The 22,376-nt window shown below is 38.3% G+C and overlaps 1 protein-coding gene across 1 annotated transcript in view; it reads left to right on the top strand.

Annotated features, from left to right (window-relative positions):
* cntn3a.2 (contactin 3a, tandem duplicate 2) overlaps nucleotides 1–10,886 on the top strand; it is a 63,704-nt gene extending 52,818 nt beyond the window's left edge. Inside the window, exons 15-21 of the mRNA XM_084427331.1 lie at nucleotides 180–250; nucleotides 545–779; nucleotides 2,127–2,236; nucleotides 2,638–2,824; nucleotides 3,776–3,888; nucleotides 4,255–4,420; nucleotides 7,922–10,886. Of these exons, the coding sequence (XP_084283457.1) occupies nucleotides 180–250; nucleotides 545–779; nucleotides 2,127–2,236; nucleotides 2,638–2,824; nucleotides 3,776–3,888; nucleotides 4,255–4,420; nucleotides 7,922–8,022 (983 nt within the window). The 3' untranslated portion in view covers nucleotides 8,023–10,886. The remainder of the gene's footprint in view (nucleotides 1–179; nucleotides 251–544; nucleotides 780–2,126; nucleotides 2,237–2,637; nucleotides 2,825–3,775; nucleotides 3,889–4,254; nucleotides 4,421–7,921) is intronic.
* Nucleotides 10,887–22,376: the final 11,490 nt, after the last annotated feature.

Here is a 22,376-nt window from a genome sequence, read left to right as displayed (position 1 = left end):
CACTGCCCACAGAATCTTTTAAAAGCAGTTGCTAAGGGACCGGAGCTTTGTTTCTTTTGATACTTGATAATGAGGCTTTGAGTAAAATGAAAAAAAAAAAAAAGAAACAATGAGGAAGGCTGCACTGAATCTGCTGTTCTGAAACCATGGCGGGTTTCTCTTTCTTTCCCTGTTCGCAGTTCCTGACACGGCCCCCACCGATGTCGGAGGTGGGGGTGGCTCCAAGTCAGAGTTGGTAATAACATGGGAGGTAAGTCATCTGTCTATATTATCACTCCCTCTGTGCGAGGTAATAGTTTTGGCTAATTAAATGGAATTGAATGGAGGTGTTTATTACCTCAGTCAAAGCCAAGCCTGTTTTCCATCTGGGCCCTTTACTCCCGTAATGGCATTCAATTCAGATTTGGTTGTATATTAAAAAGCGGTTCATTTGCGCTCTCGAGAGGTTGCATCACTTTGCAGAAACTGTGTGGGATTCGGGAACCTGAGGCCGAATCTGGTCTGTATGTTTTAATATCACTATAGTTTTTTGTTTCCCTCCCAGCCTGTGCCTGAAGACCTACAAAACGGAGATGGTTTCGGCTACATCATCGCTTTGCGGCCGCTGGGAGAGGTCAACTGGACACACGCCGTCACCTCCGTACCGGCTCAGTCCCGTTACGTGTACCGGAACGAGAGCATCCTGCCCTTTTCGCCATTTAGCGTCAAAGTGGGTGCCTACAACACCAAAGGCCAGGGACCGTTCAGCCCCGTCACCATTGTGTTCTCAGCTGAGAATGGTGAGACTTTTCCAGTGTTTTCAATGGATTTTTCTCTTTGCTGTTTCTGTATTGTTCTGTCTTTTGTAAGGTGCATAAAACTTTCAAAGGAGGCTGGAATTGATTATTTCACCACCAGCACTATATTATTTGCAGTGCTGAAAGAACATGGCATTTCGTAACAAATGGTCAAGGAAAAGAGAGATAGGCTAAAGATTTAGATTACATAATGGTGTATAATTTTATTGGTTTCTCCAACACGATTGGTGGCAATTTTCTGTTCTTTTAGCAATAATGTATCATTTCTTAACAGGAAGTGTATTTGGTATTTCGCAAAAGGTCCAAATGTGCAATTTTCCTTTTTCCAGTAACTACAAAGTAGAGCATGTACATACTGTTGTGTTGTAAATGTCAGGTGGTTTTAGAGTATCTTGCTCAGCAATTGAAGCACCAGTGCTGGAATCTTTCAGCTGGTTAGGATCTGTTTGAGATGAGCTTTTACAGCGTGGAGTGACGGGAAGAAACAGCATGAGTGTGTCAGGAAGCTACAGCATTAATTGAATTCCTGTTCGGATACTATTCCTTTGTGTCACTCAACTATCCTGTTAAAATAAAGACCGGTAATTTACCATTTTAGAGACACAAGAGTTTTGCATCAGGCACTTCTGTTCTCATCTTGTCTTGTCTCTTCTCTCCTCCTCTTTTAGTCTCTTCTCATCCCTTCTCTTCTAGTCTTGTTGTTTCGGCTTCTCTCCTCCCTTCTCTTGATCTCATCTTTTCTCGTCTTGTCTCCTCGGGTTTCATCTCATCTCTTTCAGTTTTGTCTTCGTTGCATCCTCTTCTCTTCTCATCTCTGTTCTTTCAGTCTTGTCTCATTTTGGTCTTCTTGTCTCAGCTCATCTCGCTGATCTCGTCTTTTCTCTTTCTGTCTTGTCTTGTTTCATCTTCTCTTCTCTTTCAGTTCTGTTTCGGCTTCACTCCTTGAATCCTAGTTGTTCTCTTTTCGTCTCCTCTATTCTCTTCCGTTTTCAGTCTTATATATAGTTTTCGCTTCTCTTTTTTTCTCTTCTGTCCTCTTCTCTTTTTCTCTTTCTCATTTTGATCTTCTCACCACGTAGTCTTATCCATACTTACCTCTACTCTCCTGTCTCCTGTCTCGTCTCATCTCTTTTCTTTCAATCTTGTTTTCTCTTCTCTTTTCGATTTATCACATATCTTGTCTTAGTTTTTGTCTCGTTTACATCTCTCTTCATTGCATCCTCTACTCTTTTATTTTACTCTCTTCTCTTTCTGTCTTGTTTCATCTTCTCATTTCTCCTCCTCTTTTCTCCTGTCTTTATGTATTCATCTTTTTCTCTTTCTTCACAGAGCCCAGTGGCGTTCCAGGCGGCGTGTGGGCCAGAAGCATTTCTGCCACTGAAATTGAAGTGAACTGGCACATTCTCAGCACTTCCCCAGAAAGAGTGTTGGGCTATGAGGTGCGTCTCTCTTTCTAAATGGAAATGACTCTCTGTCCGGTTTTGAAATGCACCGTGGGTTCTGTCAGAGCCTGTCATCTCCCACGCTGCACCTCAAAGTTCCCCTGTACCCATGGAAACGCTCCATTTGGAAATAAGAATAGGGCACCCTGTTTTTACCGTATGCATGGCGGGCCCTCTCTGCAGCATGGGCGAAATGGCTTTTCTTCATCTTTTTAAGGGCAGAGAACACATTACACATTCCTCTCTGAAACTCTTCATCCATGTCACCCCAAACCCAATGTGTGAAGGAAAGAATACTCCTGTATAATGATTCTCATGCACTGAACATAATGGCACCGTAGCATTATAGTCTTTAGATCCCACAGTCTGTGCTTTCTCTCCGTCGCTCTTGAAATCAGGTGGTGTACTGGGAGGATGATACAAAACCAGAGACCATGGGCAAAGTCAGAGTGTCTGCCAATCAGAACAAGGTCAACATCAGTAGTCTGAGAGGATACACTCAGTATTTCCTGACAGTGAGCGCTTTCAACACGGCGGGCACTGGCCCTCTTTCTCCTACTATCAATGTGACCACCAAGAAGTCCCGTGAGTATAAGCCGTTCATTTAGGCCTCTTCTGCAGATTTATTTGATCAAAAATACAATAAAACCAATAATATTCTGAAATATGTTTTCTGTTTTAATATATGTTCAAATGTAATTTATCAAACCTGAATTTTCAGCATCATTACTCCAGTCTTTAGTGTCACATGATCTTTCAGAAATCATTCTAATATGCTGATTTGCTGCTCAAGAATCAATCGTTTTGCCGCTTAATATTTTTGTGGAAACTGTCATGTATTTTTTCAGGGTTACTTGATGAATAGAAAGCTCAAAAGAACAGCATTTATTTGAAATAGACATTTTTTGTAACATTATAAATGTCTTTCTCACTTTTGAACAATTTAATGATTCCTCGCTGGATAAAAGTATTCATTTCTTTCAAAACATTCTTACTGATCCCAACATTTTGAACGGTAGTCTATATATTTAAAGGATTAATGGTTATTACATTCTGTCATCATTCACTCGCCCTGTTCACTCAAACCTTTGATAGACATTTAAATAAATGTTCACAAAGAATAAAGCAAAAGTACTGTTAAAAATACCTTTAAAGTAGTCCTTAACTTGTGTGCTATATATTCATATGACCTCCAAAGATTTGTGATATAATGTACAAATCATATGGACAACATGGAGTGTGTGTGTGTGTGTGTGTGTGTGTGTGTGTGTGTGTGTGTGTGTGTGTGTGTGTGTGTGTGTGTGTGTGTGTGTGTGTGTGTGTGTGTGTGTGTGTGTGTGTGTGTGGAAAAGAGCAGTGTTATAAACGTTTCAGCAGTTTGGAATGACAGAATTGTCGTTTTTAGTTTTTTTCTTAATTTTATCCGTGTAAGTATAATACATAATGAACAAACAGACAGCCAGGCGCCTCTCTTTCTCTCCTTCTCAGTGATGTTGTCACACGTGCACAGTAACTAATGGCTGTGTTTCCCCTCAGCACCCGGGCAGCCACCTTTGAACGTGGAGTGGAACCTGATTGGCTCGAAGCTCACTGTTCATTGGGAGCCTGTCATTTCTCTGGAGATGGAGTCAGATGTTACTGGGTATCAGGTAAGTGCTTCCCAGCAATGTAAACCTCAAAGCCAAACTGTGAGGCATTATTTTCACATAATCCTATTAGCTTGTTCTATTCCAGTGAACATTCAGGAAACAACTATATTAAAGTGCTTCTATTATTTCTCTTGTTGGACCATTACCCACCTTTGTGGTAACGGAAATTAAAAATAAAACTAATTTCTAACGCAGATCTACAGCATATATGCTGTACGGTATAGCGAAAACACCAGGTGTGCTAATAAACACTGCGGTTTCCCACAGTGTATTGATAATTTGATTTGACTTCCTTTATCGACTAAAATAGCTTGTGCTGAATAAATCTAAGAGGTTGTTAGCACCTCTCTCATTTGGTCTCTCCAGGTGACTTACAGGAGGAACCGGCATAAAGAAATGAACTCAATAACAACAAATCTGACCTCAGTGGAGCTCAGCCTACCTGCAGACGACGATTACATCATTCAGATACGAGCGCTGAGCGACGGCGGGGAAGGCATGCCAACCGAACCCATCAACATACATAAACTTAGTAAGATCACGCTGTTTTTCTATAATCTCATCAGTTCGATACATTTGAGGATGGTGGTTTTCTGAGATGAGGGGTCATTTTAATTGTTTTATTTATTTCTTTGTTTTTTTTTTTTTTGTAGTCTTGAACGAAATTAATTATTTTATTCAATAAGGATGCATTTATAATAAATCAAAAGTGACAGTTAAGACATTTACAGTGTCCCAAAAATCTATTTCAAATAAATGCTGTTCTTTTTAACTTTCTATTCATCAACGTATTCTGGAAAGAAATGTATCACAGTTTCCACAAACATATTAAGCAGCACATCTGTTTAAATATTGAATTAAATATTAGAATGATCTCTAAAGGATCATGTGACTCTGAAGACTGGAGTAATGATGCTGAAAATTCAGCTTTGATCACAGAAAATAAATTACATTTTAAAATATATTCAAATAGAAAGCAGTTATTTTACATTGTAATAATGTTTTACAACATTACTGTTTTTACTGTATTTTTTTATTAAATAAATGCAGCCTCGGTGAGTATAAGACTTATTTTAAAAATATATAAAAATCTTACCAATCACAAATGTTTCAGTTCTATTTAGACAGTTTCCGGATTAAGGAAATTGCTCAATTATATGGCATGTAACACCGTCTTTTCAACATCCAATCAATTCCCAATGGATCAAATTAAGTCCCACCCTACATTTTTTCTATTCAAATCTAAAAACTGCCTGACTCTCAGATCTCTCAGGTCACCGTGATTTTGCCTAGACATGTTCCTGGATCATAATTTTTTGTTGATCTTGGAACAACATTTCTGTACAAAAATGTTGTCCCTACCCATAAGTTATCCCTAAAATCATATGGAAATGATAGTTGAATAACACTGATGTAGAAGCACCTAACCCTGGTTTTAAGCCTAAACTTGACATAAACTGTAAACTTGTCCCTCAAATCTGATTGGTTGATTGGAATGTTGTTCCAGGATCAACAAAGATGTTGATCCAGGTACATAAACTTGGTGAAACGGCGTTCACCCTCCCTCACTTTTATGGTTTAGGACATATATGAAAATGCAACAAGCTCAAGGGAGGAAAAAAAAATGCTGCCTTCCTGATATCCCTGTTGTTAATTTAGAAAAATTAGTGATTTATGAATTCAATTGTATCAGTTGTTTATATTTCGGCTCATTTATTTCACGTCCGCATCCTCACACAATATTACATTTGCGTGCATGAGTTAAACCTGCAGGCGTGTGCAAAGCACATTCACCGCCCTCCGCTTTTCAAGGCCCATGATGTAAAAGATAAATATCCAATGCCAAGGGATATTAAACACACAGGCCCCTATAAAATAAACAATGCACAGTTGACCTCATAATGTTCTCGTCCTGTTCCCCCGAGTTAGCAGCGCAGGTGCAGTTTGCAGCGTAGACGTTCTGTTACGGCAGCCCACAGAGTTTAATGCGCATCTCCAAATGAGTTCTCACTGATTTGATGTGTCCTCCTCGTACACCTTTTATTCTCCACTGGGCTAAGCAGTCTGATCTTTATTAACTAGCCCAAGCTCTCGCCATCTATCTTGTCCCGCTCGTCTCCGTTCCCCCATGGATATAACGTCACAGGCTGATGCAACTGCAAGGGGCGACTGTTCTCTGTGGCTTATTGTTCACATTTTTCATTAATGGCCTGCAATGCCTCGCTTTCACGAAAAAGCCCTGGATTTTACGGTTGTTAATGTTGGAAATGATTAGCTTTGCCAATAGCAAGGTTTTCCAACCTGCTTTAGCATTAATTAGTCATTTAGAACGGGGAAAAACTGCTCAGTGAGCGTCTACTGTAAGTCCATGTAAATCCGCTCAGAGCACAAGACTGTCCACCACCAGATTAAGAGCTAAACACTGATAAAACTATAATTTCATCCTTCAATTCCCAACGATCAGGGCTCGACGCTTTACCTTTTTTTCCTAAGGAGCACATGTGCTCTAAGTTGAAAAATGTCAACTTTAGTGGCGCAATGAAACTTAACATCTTAAATGACTTAATTACTTTTTTTCTTAATAAAGGGATACAAGGACACATTTACAAGAATCAAAAATAAAAATACTGTCATTTAGTCACTCTCAACTTTTTTTCATCTCTTTAACTTCCATAGTATTATGGTAGTAGTAAATAAAAAAATGGCAGAATTTTCTAATAACTGTCAGTATCCCGATAACGTTTTTTTGTTGACTTTTTCTCTATATTTTAGTAATCATCTAGCCTGGAAATCCAGACCTAAATCTAAAAGATGAATGGTCTGGCGTCGAGTAATGAAAATCGGCCAGCTCGAGAGATTTGAAAATCTCACTGCACGCAATTGGATAACACTACGACCAATCACAACAAGTTATCGCTTAGCTACCAGCGGAGCTAACTGGTAGATTAGACTCTTACCGTATCCGGTCGGCAAAAACGCCCTTCTTGCAAAGGAACGATTAGAGCGCCGTCTTCTTTTCCTCTTTTAGAGGAAAAAGTCTAAATCTTTCATTGTAGCGGCCAAAGCCGTTTCAAACAAATGGTGTTCATCCATAGCCATCTTGCAATGTTTACTAATGACTTCGACGTCGCAGCGCTGTCGTCATCTCGCCTCTGGCCCACCTATATCAGATAACCCGATGTGATTGGTGCAGCTCAGATCGAGGGGCATATTTAATGAGCTTCATTACGCGACACCAGAGTAACTCGTTGAACTTGTGCTCTCGTGAGAACTCTGGATTACCAGGGTAGTAATCATCATAAATTAGGTATCATTCGAAAGCTTTACCATACCATGGAAACTGTACTTTAAAACCTTATAGTGAGCTCAATTTTTGTCATATCCACTTCAAATTTATTGCTGCTGCTGCTGCAGAACACGTATGGACTTGCTACTTCTAACAGATACACAAACGTGCTGCTGTGAGCTTGTAAGATATGCTGCTGCTGCATAAATAGACATATATCAATCCCGCAGGTGGAGCTGGGGGAGGTGGAGGGGTTCAGAGGAACCAGACTATTTGACTATTGTCTATTCAGCGCCTCGTTGCTACTTTGAAACAAGCAGTGCTCATATTTATTAAATCATAGACTTTTGAAGCTTAATAATCACATTAGACTCTATCGTGATTCCTGTATTTCCATCCCCAAATTTAAGACCTCTTAAAATAACGAATGTTTGTTATACCATTTCATAGTTTTATGACCTACCTCTAAATATACAGTAGTCAACATTTCATCAAAGTTGCCCTAAGACAAGAACGGATACTGTTCAAAATTCATGTATAACTTTGATAAAAGGTTTTGATCCACTTCAAATGTTGACTGTTCTTCAAATTTTACAGTTTACACGCATCTCTTTTTAGTCACGGATGTCAAAAGTCTCAAAAGTCGAGTCCTGATGACGCTTTAGTTATTGCTTCCGAGTCTATTTGTATTCATTATCACAAGTGAATCCTCTTCAGCGTCTTAAAGACCTGTTTTCCATGTTCCAGGTATGAGCGTACGAGGGTCCAGAGCCTGGCGGCCCAACGCCATCCCAGCCTCCTTGCTTTCTATCATCGCATTATCGACACTGCAACCGGCTTTGTGTTAACAGTCTGAAGGATCGAACGTCCTCTGACCGGTGTGATTGCCCGCGCTCTTCCTCGCAGTGGAATCGCTGGAGAGGTGCACCAAAACACTTCTGAGGCAAGATTATCGATCCATCTCTCCGTAGTTATCTGAGGCAATGCCCAGCAAAACCGTTTGAGGAGCGTAACAGGAAAACGTCAGCGCCACGGTGGTTGGATTTCGTGTGCATGTTATGTACTGTGTATCATTGTCTCTTTGCAAGTGATCCGAGACCCTAACAAGGTTTCAGATGAAGGTTTTTGCAGCAAACTAAGTGAGGTGTATGAGGTGGGATGAGTCATATTACTGCACTAAGATTCCATCTTCTCATTGATCCCTAAGAACAAATGCCTTACTTCCATGTACATGCCAAAGCAGTTAACGTCCTTTTGCTTTTTACTAAGCTTCTGTTGGGTAAAATTGTGATTGTTTTGTAATTATCACATCATTAATTTAAGGATTAGTTGACCCAAAAATCATTTACTTACTCTCATGTTGTTGCCGTGTGACTTTTGTTTTTCTGTGGGACACAAAAGGAGGAATTTTGGGTGCTGAGCGCTCATTCCCACGCAACTGTAACGAATGGAGATGGAGGGCCCTATTTTAAAGATCCAAGCGCATGGTCTAAAGTTCACTTAGGGCGTGTCCGAAACCACTTTTGCTAGTTTAACGACGGGAAAAATGGTTGGCGCGCCCAGCGCATGGTCTAAAAGGGTTGTCCCTATTCTCTTAATGAGGAATGGGTGTGTTTTGGGCGTAACGTGCAATAGTCTCATCTCCCATTCCCTTAAAAAGCCAGTTGCGCTCGCGCCATGGCGGATTCGCTACTTACAAGGCGGAATTTGCAAGTGGAAAGACTGAACGCGTCTCCAGAGAGCAAACGGATCTGCTCGTGCGCGAGCAGACCATCTACGGGACAAGCAGGATTCCACCAAATCTTTATGTACACAATATTAATCTTTTACATTGTAATCCTTGTATTTTTCATATTTGTCTAGTTTGTGTGCGTCCCTGTGTGTTTAATAAGCAGAGTGGACGTGCTTTGTGGACTCACCTATAGGCGCACATTACTAATGTTCCCTTTAAATAACAAAAAGAATATTGCGCCATTGACTTTAGACCAGGTTTCAGTTGGTCAATGGTGCAGTCTATTTCAGTTGCATCAAAATAGCATTGCGCCAACAATGCGCCTGAACACACCTCGTTTTCAGCTTTAGCACGCCCATGGGCGCATAAATAGGCGCAAATGCATTTCCTATTTAAACAACGTGGCGCAGGACGTGAAAATGATAATTGCGTCGGGCTGAAACTAGTAAAAAACACTTGCGTTGCGCCGCATGCGCCGAGACACGAGAACATTCCGTGAGAAACAAGATTGTTTTTGTGAACAGGATCAACTGATTAAACTCGAACTCGAAAGAACGATTTGTTCATGAATCGAATATTGTTTATCTTATATTCTTATGAACCAGCAATGGAAAAGTACTTAACATCTTACATTACAGTATGCTGCTTAAAACTATTGTATCACTTCAGATGACTAGGCATATAGCAATATATTTTCAGTGTCAGAAGTCCTCATACACTTTCATTATATTAAACAGAGCAGCCGGTATGTTCTTTAAAAATGTACTTTTTGTGTTCCACAGAAGAAAGTAAGTCATTTGGAACAACATGAGAGCGAGTAAATGATGACAGAAGGTGTGAACGTTCCCTTTAAGCTACTGTTTGATTGTTTGTAATCACGTCATTAATTAATATTTAGCCTTTGCTTACCGTTTCAGTTATTTGTTTAAGAGTTGTCTCTGTGCCTTATCTATGTTTTAGCGTGCACACACACACAAGGCTTGTATTTGTTTGCTCCAGACACCATGTTGCAGCTAAAAGCCTTCAGTATTCATGAGTGCTACATTCACAGATTTTGTGACATCTCATCTACGTTAACACTAGGAGAAGTTATAGGTAAATTTGTCTACACTCACAACGATATAGGAATTATCATAATGACATGAAGGAAATTATTGGGCTTTTATAAATATGCTAGAGATGTTCAAAATTGAATTAAGCCTTTAGACACTTAAGACTTAAACGCAGTCATAATGATTTGGTTTACTGAAGAAATGCCATCATTTTTTATTATCAGAAATGTAATTTTAGTAATAGGTGTGTGAAAATGTAATTCTGAGATGAGCAACCAATTTTAACAGTATTACAATATGAGCTTTATTAGGCTTTCTTTCAAGTCTGGAGTGATAAAGCCACATTTTAATGACCCATTTTTCAGTATTATCACTTTATCATCCCTTGAAAAAAAAGAAGTGCACTTAATTGTATTTAATATGCATTTGTAGTGTACATCAAATAATATATTTTTAAAAACTGTACTTTAATAATAATGATATTATAATATTAATAAAACGCCACTTAAGTGTACTTAAAGAGTTCACTCAGGCCCTGTCCCAAATGGCACCATAAACTCTTGCTGTCTTCCAACGAGTCCGCACTTTACAGAGCTCATGGGCTTGCAGACTCGGCAAAAGTGCGCATCGAGCGCAGATATCGACTGCAAAGGGGGCGCTCACGAGCACCCTTTTGAAACCTAAAATGACAAATGGGACACCCTATGGTCTGCGCAAACGTGGCGGCCATTGTAAGTCCACAAGACTGTAAGTACATTTGAAACAGGGCCTCTGTTTCTTGACACACTTGAGTACACTTTTAAAAAGGCCACTTTGTAATAATATCAAATTGAAATTTTTCCTTGAATGTACGGTAACACTTTATTTTACAGTGTCCTTGTTACACGTTACATGTAGTTACTATAGTAATTACTATAAATTGCGCATAGTTACATGCAACTACACCCTAATCTTAACCCTAAGTATAGTAAGTAAATGTAGTTAATTATTATTACTCAGTACTTAAATATATCATTACACTGTAACTTTGTCATTGTTACAGTGTAATTATATATTTAAGAACTGAGAAATATTAAGTGCATGTCCTTACTATAGGGTTAGGGTTGAATTAGGGTTTGTTTGAGGGTTAGTTGCATGTAATTATGCACAAGTTACTGTTCTTACTATGGTAAGTACATGTAACATATGTGACAGTGTAACCTAAAGTCCAAAGTAGTCGATTGTCGAGTTCACGCGCATAGGTTTAGTTACCTATGATCACGCGCGTGAACTCGGTAATCGATTACTTTGGACTTCAACCGAAAACCTGCAAATTTTAAAAATAGAATAACTCGGTGTAGGCAACACCGATTTTTGTCGTTGTTCTCTGTATTGACAGCACTTCAAATGTACAAAAAAATGAGCTCAATGTTAAAATTGACCGGAGTTCTCCTTTAACTGTAGTGTGTTTGTTCGATATTACATTTAAAATGTACTTAATTGCAACTTCATTACAAATATGTGTTTACGAATATATTTAAATACATGGCATACATGCTTCAATAGAAAGAACATTAAAGAATTGACAAATGCTTGTCAATACAATCGGCAGTACACTTTAACTATATTTACAAAGACGATAGAATACAAGTAATTATGAAGTTATTTTAATAATTAGTCTTTTTAAGATCATGCTTAAGTGTACTTCTTTTCCACAAGGGATAGCTCAAGTATTATACTATTTTGACATGTTATTTTTTTAAATATATTTTGATCTCCTCCAGTACCCAATATTAGAATTTTTAATAGCGCTGCAATTTTCAGGTACAGTAACGCGAGACTGATCGGGCATGTTTAACGCATTAATAATCGGTTTCAACTCATAAAGCACTGGAGCATAAACTCAAAATTCCTTCTTGACTCCATTTGAAGTTGTTTTTTTATATATAACAGCAAATCAGATGTCAGCGTGTGTTATTTTCTTTGCCCTCTGGTTATCTGCAGGCTGTTACATCTGAGCGAGCAACGGTCCCGTATCAGCCGTTTCTTTTAGTACAGATAGCACAGATATCAGCGCATCTCTAGTTTCTAAAGCGGCGGGCAGCGCTGGATACTGCAAACATCTGCTGCATCTTAAACCCAAAATGCTGAATGGTTGCAAAATGCCACTTTTTTTTTTTTTTTTCAACCATGTACATTTGTGACTTGTTCTTCTGTGACTGTTAAAAGTCTGGTACTTTATGTATCTGAAGCTTGTTTAGCAAAGCTCAGATAAATAGCTTGTGTTTTATTTGTTACGTTCTCGCTTTCTAGGCCACTCACCAGATGCTCCTCAGGGCCTTTATCAGCTGAATCAGATGTGTTTAGGAAAGTCGGAAGCAAAAAAATCTGCTTACGCGGTGGCGCTCGGATTGCTTTAGACTCTTTCAGTCCCGGGAAATAATTACTATACTTGTGTATCACAATACTATGGCCTCAGACTTGGCAGGCAAAAGATATAAAACACAAGAATAATGAAAAATTGAGAGCCATTACCTGAAAGCACACGATTTGACTGATCCTTACCGTGATGTAGAAGCCATTAAAGCGCGCTAATAAATTATAGAGCGCCCTGCGGGGGCTTTGACCAAATCTACAAGGGAATAATGGTTATTAGGACAGCCGAGACAAGATGGATGTGAGACGAACAGCGAGGTCTTTCAGGACTGTCCAGACGAGGAGCAGGTTTGCTTTTCCTTCTTTTGTTTCTCCTCACGAAAAGGGACTTGGCCACCTTCCTTTCGGTGTTATTTTAGGATGACCGCACTCAAAGGGCCTTCGTACGACTCACTCGCGCACATTTGAGGAGACTCTAGGGCCGCCCCGCACACTCGGCCTTGGTTTTGATATGTAAGGTCAAATAAGAAGCAGTCTGAAGTGAGAGTAAATGAAAGAGCTTTGCATTGTCCCCACAGACTTGCCGTACAATATAGATGTCACCTCAAACTCTGTCGAAGCTCTTGGATGTTTTTTTTGTGTGTGTGTGTGTGTCCGGGATGAAGGCTGCTGCATGATTTTGATTTAACCTTTGATAATGGCTGCTGACATTTAGGTGACTGTTGGGACTTGTGTATTTTGTTCTGGATTGTCAGCCCGTTTTGTGGATATTCTTCATATTTTTATTCTGGAGTTGCTTCGGAGTACTTCATTTGAGATCCTTAAGTGCTTATTATTATTTGTCAGGCCATTTTGTGGATATTATTCATATTTTTGCTGGAGTTGCTTCAGAGTGCTTCATCTGAGATCCTTAAGTGCTTATTATAAACGGTAAAAAAAAAAAAAAAAAAATATTTAAAAATACAAAAAATCATTGGTTTATGTGATTGCTTCGGAAAAAAAGGTAAAAGTGTTTTGTATTTTGTATGTATTGTTCTGTTGGTTCAGTTTTATGACATCAAACTTGTAATAGTTAAAGGTCAAGTGTTGTCCTTTAAAAGTAAAGCAATTTGATTGTGACTGTCACAAATTGATTTGCGGAAAGATTATAGTGGAATGCAAGACGGTATTTCGTTTCGTTTCGTTTAACGAGATCAAGATTAGCTTTGTGTGTTAGATTCAAATACATCAACATTCCATATGTTGAGTACGTGTAACAACACTTGACCTGATGTTTTGATATTTCTGTATTAATACATTGTTTAACACTTATCTCTGTGAGATGATGTACTCAAGCTGAATACCGTTTTCATATTGAAAAGAATTGGACTGTGTATAGTAAAGCTGTGCATGTTGATTGTTTAATGTGTGTACATTTTCTAAAGCAAATTTAATTAAAAAAAACACGTATTGGAGATTTACCTCTATAATGTCACAATACTGAGTCCTTTTGTTCTGTGATAAGCTTCACTGGCTTTTAAAGCCACACAATTTTCACCAGCATACTTTCAGGATGTAGAAATCAAGAAGTTGAGAGAATCTTGTTTGGTGGGTGGGTGGTTAAATGTCTTGGCAAAACATATTCAGCTAAATAGAGAAAGGTTTTTTGTTCCATACAAATATATTTTATAAGAACATGTTTTTATAGTTGTTTTATATATAAAAGTTTTGTGTCTGGTGACTTTTTGTAGGGGAAGACCTTTAGTGATTACTAATGTGACCATATATATATGGATTGGATCAAAAATAGAGTAAAAACAGTAATATTGTGAAATATTATTACAATTTAAAATAACTGTCTCAAAAACATAAAAAATCTTACTGACCACAAACCTTATACAGTATATATGAGTGTGATTCTCCCATAAAGGTTTACCAAGTTTATCCAGTGCCTAATGTGATCATACTGCCTTCTATAATATATAAAATCAAATCATTACCTTAGTCCAAAAGCTCACATAAAAACACAAGAGCTATAGTGTGTCACATTCGCTGGATTTCACCCTAATTTCATCACAAATGTCAAAATAGTGCACATGCTTTCAATAATTAGTTTTGCACACGCAGTTTAACTGTGCTTATTTTTTGAAATATCTGTCACAAATGCTGAACTATAAGTTGGCCTTGCACCACAGCTGCCTTTGTCCCATTGTTTCACTATTAAGCCAGTTGGAAATAATGCATGAGCTGTTTAGGCCTGTTACATGACTAATAGATTGGAGTTGAACTGCACTATTCATCTTAGCAGTTCACTGACAGCCTCTAACCCAGGGGTGTCACACTCATTTTAGATCAATGGCCGGACTGGATTAAACCATTTTCTTTCTTTTTTTCTGGTGTTACCCGTGTTGTACGCAGTCTCTTTGGAGGCTTATAAATAATTAAAAAAAACTTGCAAGCTATGGTAAAATGACCCATGCTGCCACGGGACAGTTGTGTCCCCCACTGATCCAGTTTCAGATGAACAGAGATATACTGTAATACTGCTGATCTCACCTGAATTACCTGCTGATTTTGATTATAGGGCATGTGAGAGGATAATACAATACACACACAGGTTATGTGATGTGATTCATACATTATAATGGTTCTGGATGAAGGGGGACGGGGGATAATTGCGATAGGTTTTATAAATTGCTCATTTATTGAGAAAATGTTTAGCGTATGGCTTAGACTTAAATGAAGGCCAATGACATTCAGAACACCCATGCTGTATAATAGATCTGTATTTGGTATTTGATAAATATAATGTGAAGTTATACATTTTATGTAAAGGCTACAAACTAATGTCAGTAGGTCCATACACCATTATTATTAAGAGTGACATCAAACTATATGTACACAAACAGTGATACTAGATACTAGATAATAGTGATACTAGTGAAACTGGATGGATGGACGGACGGACGGACGGACGGACGGACGGACGGACAGATAGATAGAAAGATAGATTAGATAGATAGATAGATAGATAGATAGATAGATAGATAGATAGATAGATAGATAGATAGATAGATAGATAGATAGATAGATAGATAGATAGATGTACGTATAGATAGATGTACAGATAGATAGATAGACAGACAGACAGACAGATAGATAGACTGACACAGACAGATAGATAGATAGATAGATGTACAGACAGACAGACAGACAGACAGATAGACAGATAGATAGATAGATAGATAGATAGATAGATAGACTGACAGACAGATAGATAGACTGACACAGATAGATAGATAGATAGATAGATAGATAGATAGATAGATAGATAGATAGATAGATAGATAGATAGATAGATAGATAGATAGATATACAGATAGATATACAGATAGATATACAGATAGATAGATGTACAGATAGATAGACAGACAGACAGATAGATAGATAGATAGATAGATAGATAGATAGATAGATAGATAGATAGATAGATAGATAGATAGATAGATAGATAGATAGATAGATAGATAGATAGATTGACACAGACAGATAGATAGATAGATAGATGTACAGACAGACAGATAGATAGATAGACAGACAGACAGACAGACAGACAGACAGATAGATAGATAGATAGATAGATAGATAGATAGATGTACAGACAGATAGATAGATAGACTCAGACAGACAGACAGATAGATAGATAGATAGATAGATAGATAGACTGACAGACAGATAGATAGACTGACACAGATAGATAGATAGATAGATAGATAGATAGATAGATAGATAGATAGATAGATAGATAGATAGATAGATAGATAGATAGATAGATAGATATACAGATAGATAGATGTACAGATAGATAGATAGACAGACAGACAGATAGATAGATAGATAGATAGATAGATAGATAGATAGATAGATAGATAGATAGACTGACACAGACAGATAGATAGATAGATAGATAGATAGATAGATGTACAGACAGACAGACAGACAGACAGATAGATAGATAGATAGATAGATAGATAGATAGATAGATAGATAGATAGATAGATAGATAGATAGATAGATAGATAGATGTACCGATAGATCGATGTACAGATTGATAGATAGATGTACAGATAGATAGATAGATGTACAGATAGATAGATAGATGTACAGATAGATAGATAGATAGATAGACAGACAGACAGACAGACAATATTTCAGGATGCCAGGAAATGGCGAAGTCACACGGCCTGTGATGGACAGATCGTGGCTGGGTCATGGTAATCAGGCAGGAACTCCAAACATTCGCCTATCATTCATAGACCCTCAAACATGGCTTATCATTTGAAACATGTAAGTAGTCTAACATTAGAAACTTTACATGGCTGCTCGCAGTCGACACTTACTCAGAAAACATTAGTTTATAAATAAATTATTCAAATGTTTAGACATTCTCCTTGTTGTTTTTTATGACATTACACAAAACACATTCCATGCAAGGGCACTAATACCAACGCTAATACGAATACCAAAACGCTTTCGGACGTGAGCATTGGTATGAAAAAAAAAAACCAAGATCTCTAGATCAAGATCATGAGACGCTGCAAAAAACTGTCCACCGACCGAGCGCATGTTTACAATGGAAAAGCAGCGCAGTGGAATGCAAAAATGTGTATGCTATCATTTTGGGAGTAGAGCTGTGCTTGCATACAGCTGCATATGACCACTGCGAGCTCGTTGTGCATTCAGAGTTATTACTGAGATTTATTGAGCGTCGCAATCATCCCTGCTTTCCCCTATGTGCTGTTCTTGAGGAGTCTCTATCGGTGTCAAAAGCCGTGATGTGCAGAAGGATTTACTGCAGTCCATTCTTACGTATCGTGGGGTGAACTATATTTTTTTAAGTGTTTTTTCTCCTCTTTTCCTTTTCTGTGCCTTTGCTTTGGCAGTGATTCATGCTGTGCCTTGCAAACTGGTAGCCCCTGGAATTGCTCTCCTGGCTATGTCCTGGCTCCCTCTGTGATGAATGCTGTATGCTCTGTGCCCTGTCTATGATAAACTGTCCATAGTGCCCTCATAAATTGCTGTGTGGTCGAGTCCGAAACAGCTGTCACGGGGAAAACAAACAAACAAAAGTCCACCGTCAACCGCGGTGAAATGCTTCGCGCGTCAGCCAGAAAACATGCCTCCCATTTCAGCCAATCTGTTTGCTCCTAATTTGCTTCAACACATTTATGAGCACTGGGAAATATTGAACGGCGCGCGGGCCTGTTTTATGCTAAATATAAAATGAAATGTTATTACAAAGTACAGTTATTAAAAATGACCTCATTATATATGCATATGCATTTCCATTTCCATCCAATTAATTCATAAGAAAGGCCTATATGTGGAAAAAGCCTTGAGGGTTTATTGAAGAGTCTCTCTAAATTTAACAGTGACAGCGGCCTCTAGAACCACCTGACATTTAAGTAAATCTTTTGGATCAATATCTCCACCGAGTATTTTACAACCTCTTGGCTCAGGTAGAGGTGATTTAAAGGGAGAAAGCCAGCAGTGCGCAGAACCTTATTAGATAAAATTTGGCAATTAAAACTGTCTCCTGAGTCCTGATCCAAACGACCCGTGGCTTTAATACAGCCGTTGCCATGCATACTCTTCCTTACGCTGTCCGCTTCACTTGGTAACTTCAACATTATCTCTATTATATGTGAAACACCCGCAGTTTCCATGTGTCTTCAACGTAGCGTAGCGCTGTGTGTTTAAGAGTGTGTGCTGCTGCTCGCAAGTGCTAATGCGTAATGGACCTGAGCGGAAGGATGAAAGGAAGAACATAAAAAGGATAGACAGACAGACAGACAGATAGATAGAGAGATAGAGAGATAGATAGATGTAAGTGTTAAAACAATCATCCTGTGGGAGGAATATCATCAAATTCAAGCACAGGATCTTTGTTGAGGTCTTCAAATAAATGCTCTGTCTAGAGAATAAGTGTCTACCTTTTTATAACTGGTCTCTTATTCAGACGCTCTGGTGTCAAAGTCAGCTCTTACAGCTGACAGGGTTTTTTTTTACATGTCAAATGCTTTATTCAGTTTGCATCAGGAAAAAATAAAAACATTTACATCATATAAAGCCGCAGATCTCGGCTTGGGGCCTACTAGGGGGCCTCGGGATTACTTACAATATTTAAATGAATAAATTACTGTTAATATATCAAAATAATCTACATTCAATCTAAATTAGAGTTCGATTATAAGATGTTTTAGTGAAGAACATACACTGTAAAAAGTGAACAGTTGGACCAACTTAAAAAAATTACTTCAGTTGGTAACACCTAAAGAAATTAAGTTTTCTCAACTTAAATTATCACGTTTTATCGTGAAAAACGTTATAATTTAAGTTGAGAAAACTTAATTTCTTTAGGTGTTACCAATTGAAGTAATTTTTTTAAGTGGATCCAACTGTTCACTTTTTACAGTGTACAGTTTTTGGTAATTCAAAATGAATTGTGGTTCGTTCATTTAATGTGTCAATACTTTGGTATTAAGTTTGAAAAAAATCACATTTGTCATAATTACTGAAAATATCTTATAAATAGCATATCCAAAGTTATTTGGGTCAATGACATGAACGAACATGTGCAAAGAATGAACAGCTGTATTTTAGGAGTCACAACACATGACATTTTACAACCTGAACTAATCAAATTAAATTTTCACATATTTTAAGAGTCTTATTAATCTTCACACACAGTGATGAGGGCATTCATGATCCCAGCAGCAACGTAGTGTCGGCCCAGATCCGGCCCACATCTGGGCCGTGCGGAATCCACGTGTACCAGATGTGGGCCAGATCTGTTTTATGTTTGTTTCTCAAAATAAATGTAAATTCAGAAATTAAAACATCATAGAAGTGATGTATTATTGTAGGCCTATGTACAGTAGGTGTATGTAAGTCTGTGTCTTGTATGTATAAGTTAAATGTGTATCTATTTTTGAAGGAATTCAAAAATAGATCCGGACAACAATGATAGATCACATTCACAATATATATACACAATATTTATTTTGGAATAACATGCACTTATGATTCATGCACAAGGAGACCAGAATGTGTATTAAAATAAATAGGTAGGGTCCGTTTTGATTTCATGTTGACTTTAAAGCTGACTAAGATAGCAAAGCAGCCCTGGAGTATATTTGGACAAGAATCCAGTAAGACTCATGGGACACTTTGTCATTCCTGAAGAAACAGGACAAAAATATAGTCCCTCTCTCAGGAGAATATAAGACTAGAATAAAGAAACCCCATGAGAGCAGTATTAGACACGACTTTTAAAGTTAACTGGCTCTGCCAGAAAATAAATTACTGATAAGAAAAAAAGGTTAGTTTATTGTTATATTATCACATTATACATGTGTTGTGTGGGTTTCCCAAATGTGCGTTAGCACCAGATCCTCAAAAGTAATCTGCCTTTAGGGAATTTAAATATCATTGCTATGACAACACATCCGCATGAGCACAATCCCAGAAAGTTTGGAATGAAATCTAGTTCCTCAAACTATGCTCTCTTGCATTCAAACGTGAAAGTCTGGCTGTTCAGTGTGTGGGATGCTGGAAAGAAAAAAGTAAAAAATAAAATAAAAAACAAGATGGCAAGATGGAACAGGAAAATCGGATACACAGGACAATAAGAGAGCCAATTTACTGTCCAATAATGCCACACAGTCCAGCACAGAAATATATTGAGAAAAATTCACGACTACATACAGACAAAACTGTATTCCTTCTCCAATCAAAGTCCATTAAATCATTTTGTATCTGAAGTACCTTTAGAGATGTTCTTCGGCGACCACTGCATTGTACTTTCAAAACCTCCATGGGAATGAACAGTATGAGTCTACATCAGTCGATCTCCCAATTTTTTTTATTATTATTTTTTTTAATCAAAGCATGAACGATTAGTACCGGATGAGAAGAAACACTGAAGAATTGCTCTTTCAACACTTTAGAATCAAAACTTCTAGAGTCCTAAAGTCTTAAAACTCATATTTGATCACCAAAATCACATATGTAAACGGTTTTCCTTTAAAAAAAAATTCTTCATGCTTTAAAATAGCTTGAATGTAACTCTACACCTTGCCTCATTTAGTATACGCTGTTCTATGAATATGCAAATGAGCCCCGCCTCCACTCACTCACACCAGCTCAGAGATCCACTGGTTGACGATCACACGTTGACCTGATTGGTTACAAGGTAGCTTGTGACGTCAGAAACACCAGCGATTTCAAACCACGTTTTTGAGACTCTCTTTGGTTCACTGCAGATTTAAGGAGAAAATATTTAGCAATGGTGTGTGCTTATGAATTTGCGCATGGTTTGTCTGAAAACACACTAAAAACACCACATAGACATATAAACAACATTAAAAGCTGGATTTTCAGACAGCCAACAAGTCTCAACGAAATAAAGATCCTCGTCCTTCCTCACAGAGCTGTTTCTGTGTGCTTTTTCCACTGCCCTTCTAAATGAGTGTCATCTTTGTTTCTTACTTTCCTCACCACTATTTGAGGACCATTAAACCCTAATTCCAGAGGAGCTTTTGGAAGAAAAGCATCGGCTAGGTGAATCTGAGAATGAGGAGGTCATTGTGTTGTTCGGTTGGCAGTGACTTTTAGCAAGCAAGAGGCTCCATAATTTCATTTGCCTGGGCTGTGATTCTTTAATATTGGCGTGTTGTCTAACATCCATGTCCCCAGCCGCTCTGAAAGAGGACGCTGCTTATTGCTTTTTGGAGACGAATTCAATAACGTGAGATTTGGATCTGAGGGAATAGTGACACCGAAGGACCTTGCAGGTCATGGACTAATGAATGTATCTCCTCTCATCTTGAGGGTTGTAAGTGCCTTAGCACCCCGCTAAAACGTGTTATCTGCCTTCACAGTCAATGCTCATGGTTCAAACCCCCACGCCTGGCTCAACGGCTTGTCTTTAAGCACTACAGTACATCTAGATATCATGGTGAGTTTTCAATAGTTAGGTTTGAGAACTAACTCTGAGTTTAGCCAAGAACATTGACATTTTCCCACTAAGATGTACAGTAGATGTATTCTTCTACTCTAATTACTTTCAGAAGCCCTTGCAAGTTCAAAGCAACTTCCTGGCAACACAACATCCTAGCAACTACATAGCAACACCCTGGCAACAACCCACAAGGACAACTGCATAACAGCTTCCTGTCAACCAACAGCACTCTAGCAACTACAGTGTAATGCTCTAGCAGCAGCATAGCAACTTCCTATAAGGCAACTATGCAGTTGCTAGGGTGTTGTGAGTCAAGTAATCACTCAAAACATTCTAGCTACTTCTTATCAACCAGCCACAACACCCTAGCAACTACATAGCAATGCCCTGGCAACCACTAACCCACTATAGCAACTGCAGAGAAGCTTCTTTACAACCACCCACAACAACCAAGCAAATGCAAAGTAATGCCCCAACAACCATTCACAACACCCTAGTAACAGCATAGCAACTTCCTATAAACCATATATATGGTGTTGTGTGGTCTAGCATCCACCCACTACACTCTAGCAACTGCATAGCAACACCCTGGCAACAACCCACAATGACAACAGCTTCCTATCAACAACCAACAACACTCTAGCAACTACAGTGTAATGCTCTAGCAGCAGCATAGCAACTTCCTATAAGGCAACTGTGCTATGCAGTAGCAAGGGTGTTGTGGGTTTATTTATTATTAATATTTTATTTTTGTAGTCGTCACGGTGTGGTTGCAGCAGGGATAAAAGAGTAGGATCTATTTGCAGCAGTATCTTATGTAACAAACTAAAAAAATAACAAAGGTAATCAGGAAATAAAGGAATCAAAAAACACGATCAGAACAATCAGCTAAAAGCAATGAAGAAGACTGAAAAAGACTAACTAAAAACAGACTCGAACACTGCGTCCGAAATCGAATATACAGTATGCGAAAAACAGTACGCCAAAAGAGTTGTATGTCCTAATACATATTATTCGAAAAAGTCTCCGGATGCCCTACTACTTCCGTGGAGATTCTGAAGT

Source organism: Rutilus rutilus, assembly GCF_951802725.1.
Source record: "Rutilus rutilus genome assembly, chromosome: 13".
NCBI classification, from domain to species: domain Eukaryota; kingdom Metazoa; phylum Chordata; class Actinopteri; order Cypriniformes; family Leuciscidae; genus Rutilus; species Rutilus rutilus.
Note: the sequence above shows the minus strand (reverse complement) of the source record. Positions and strands in the feature narration are given on the sequence as shown.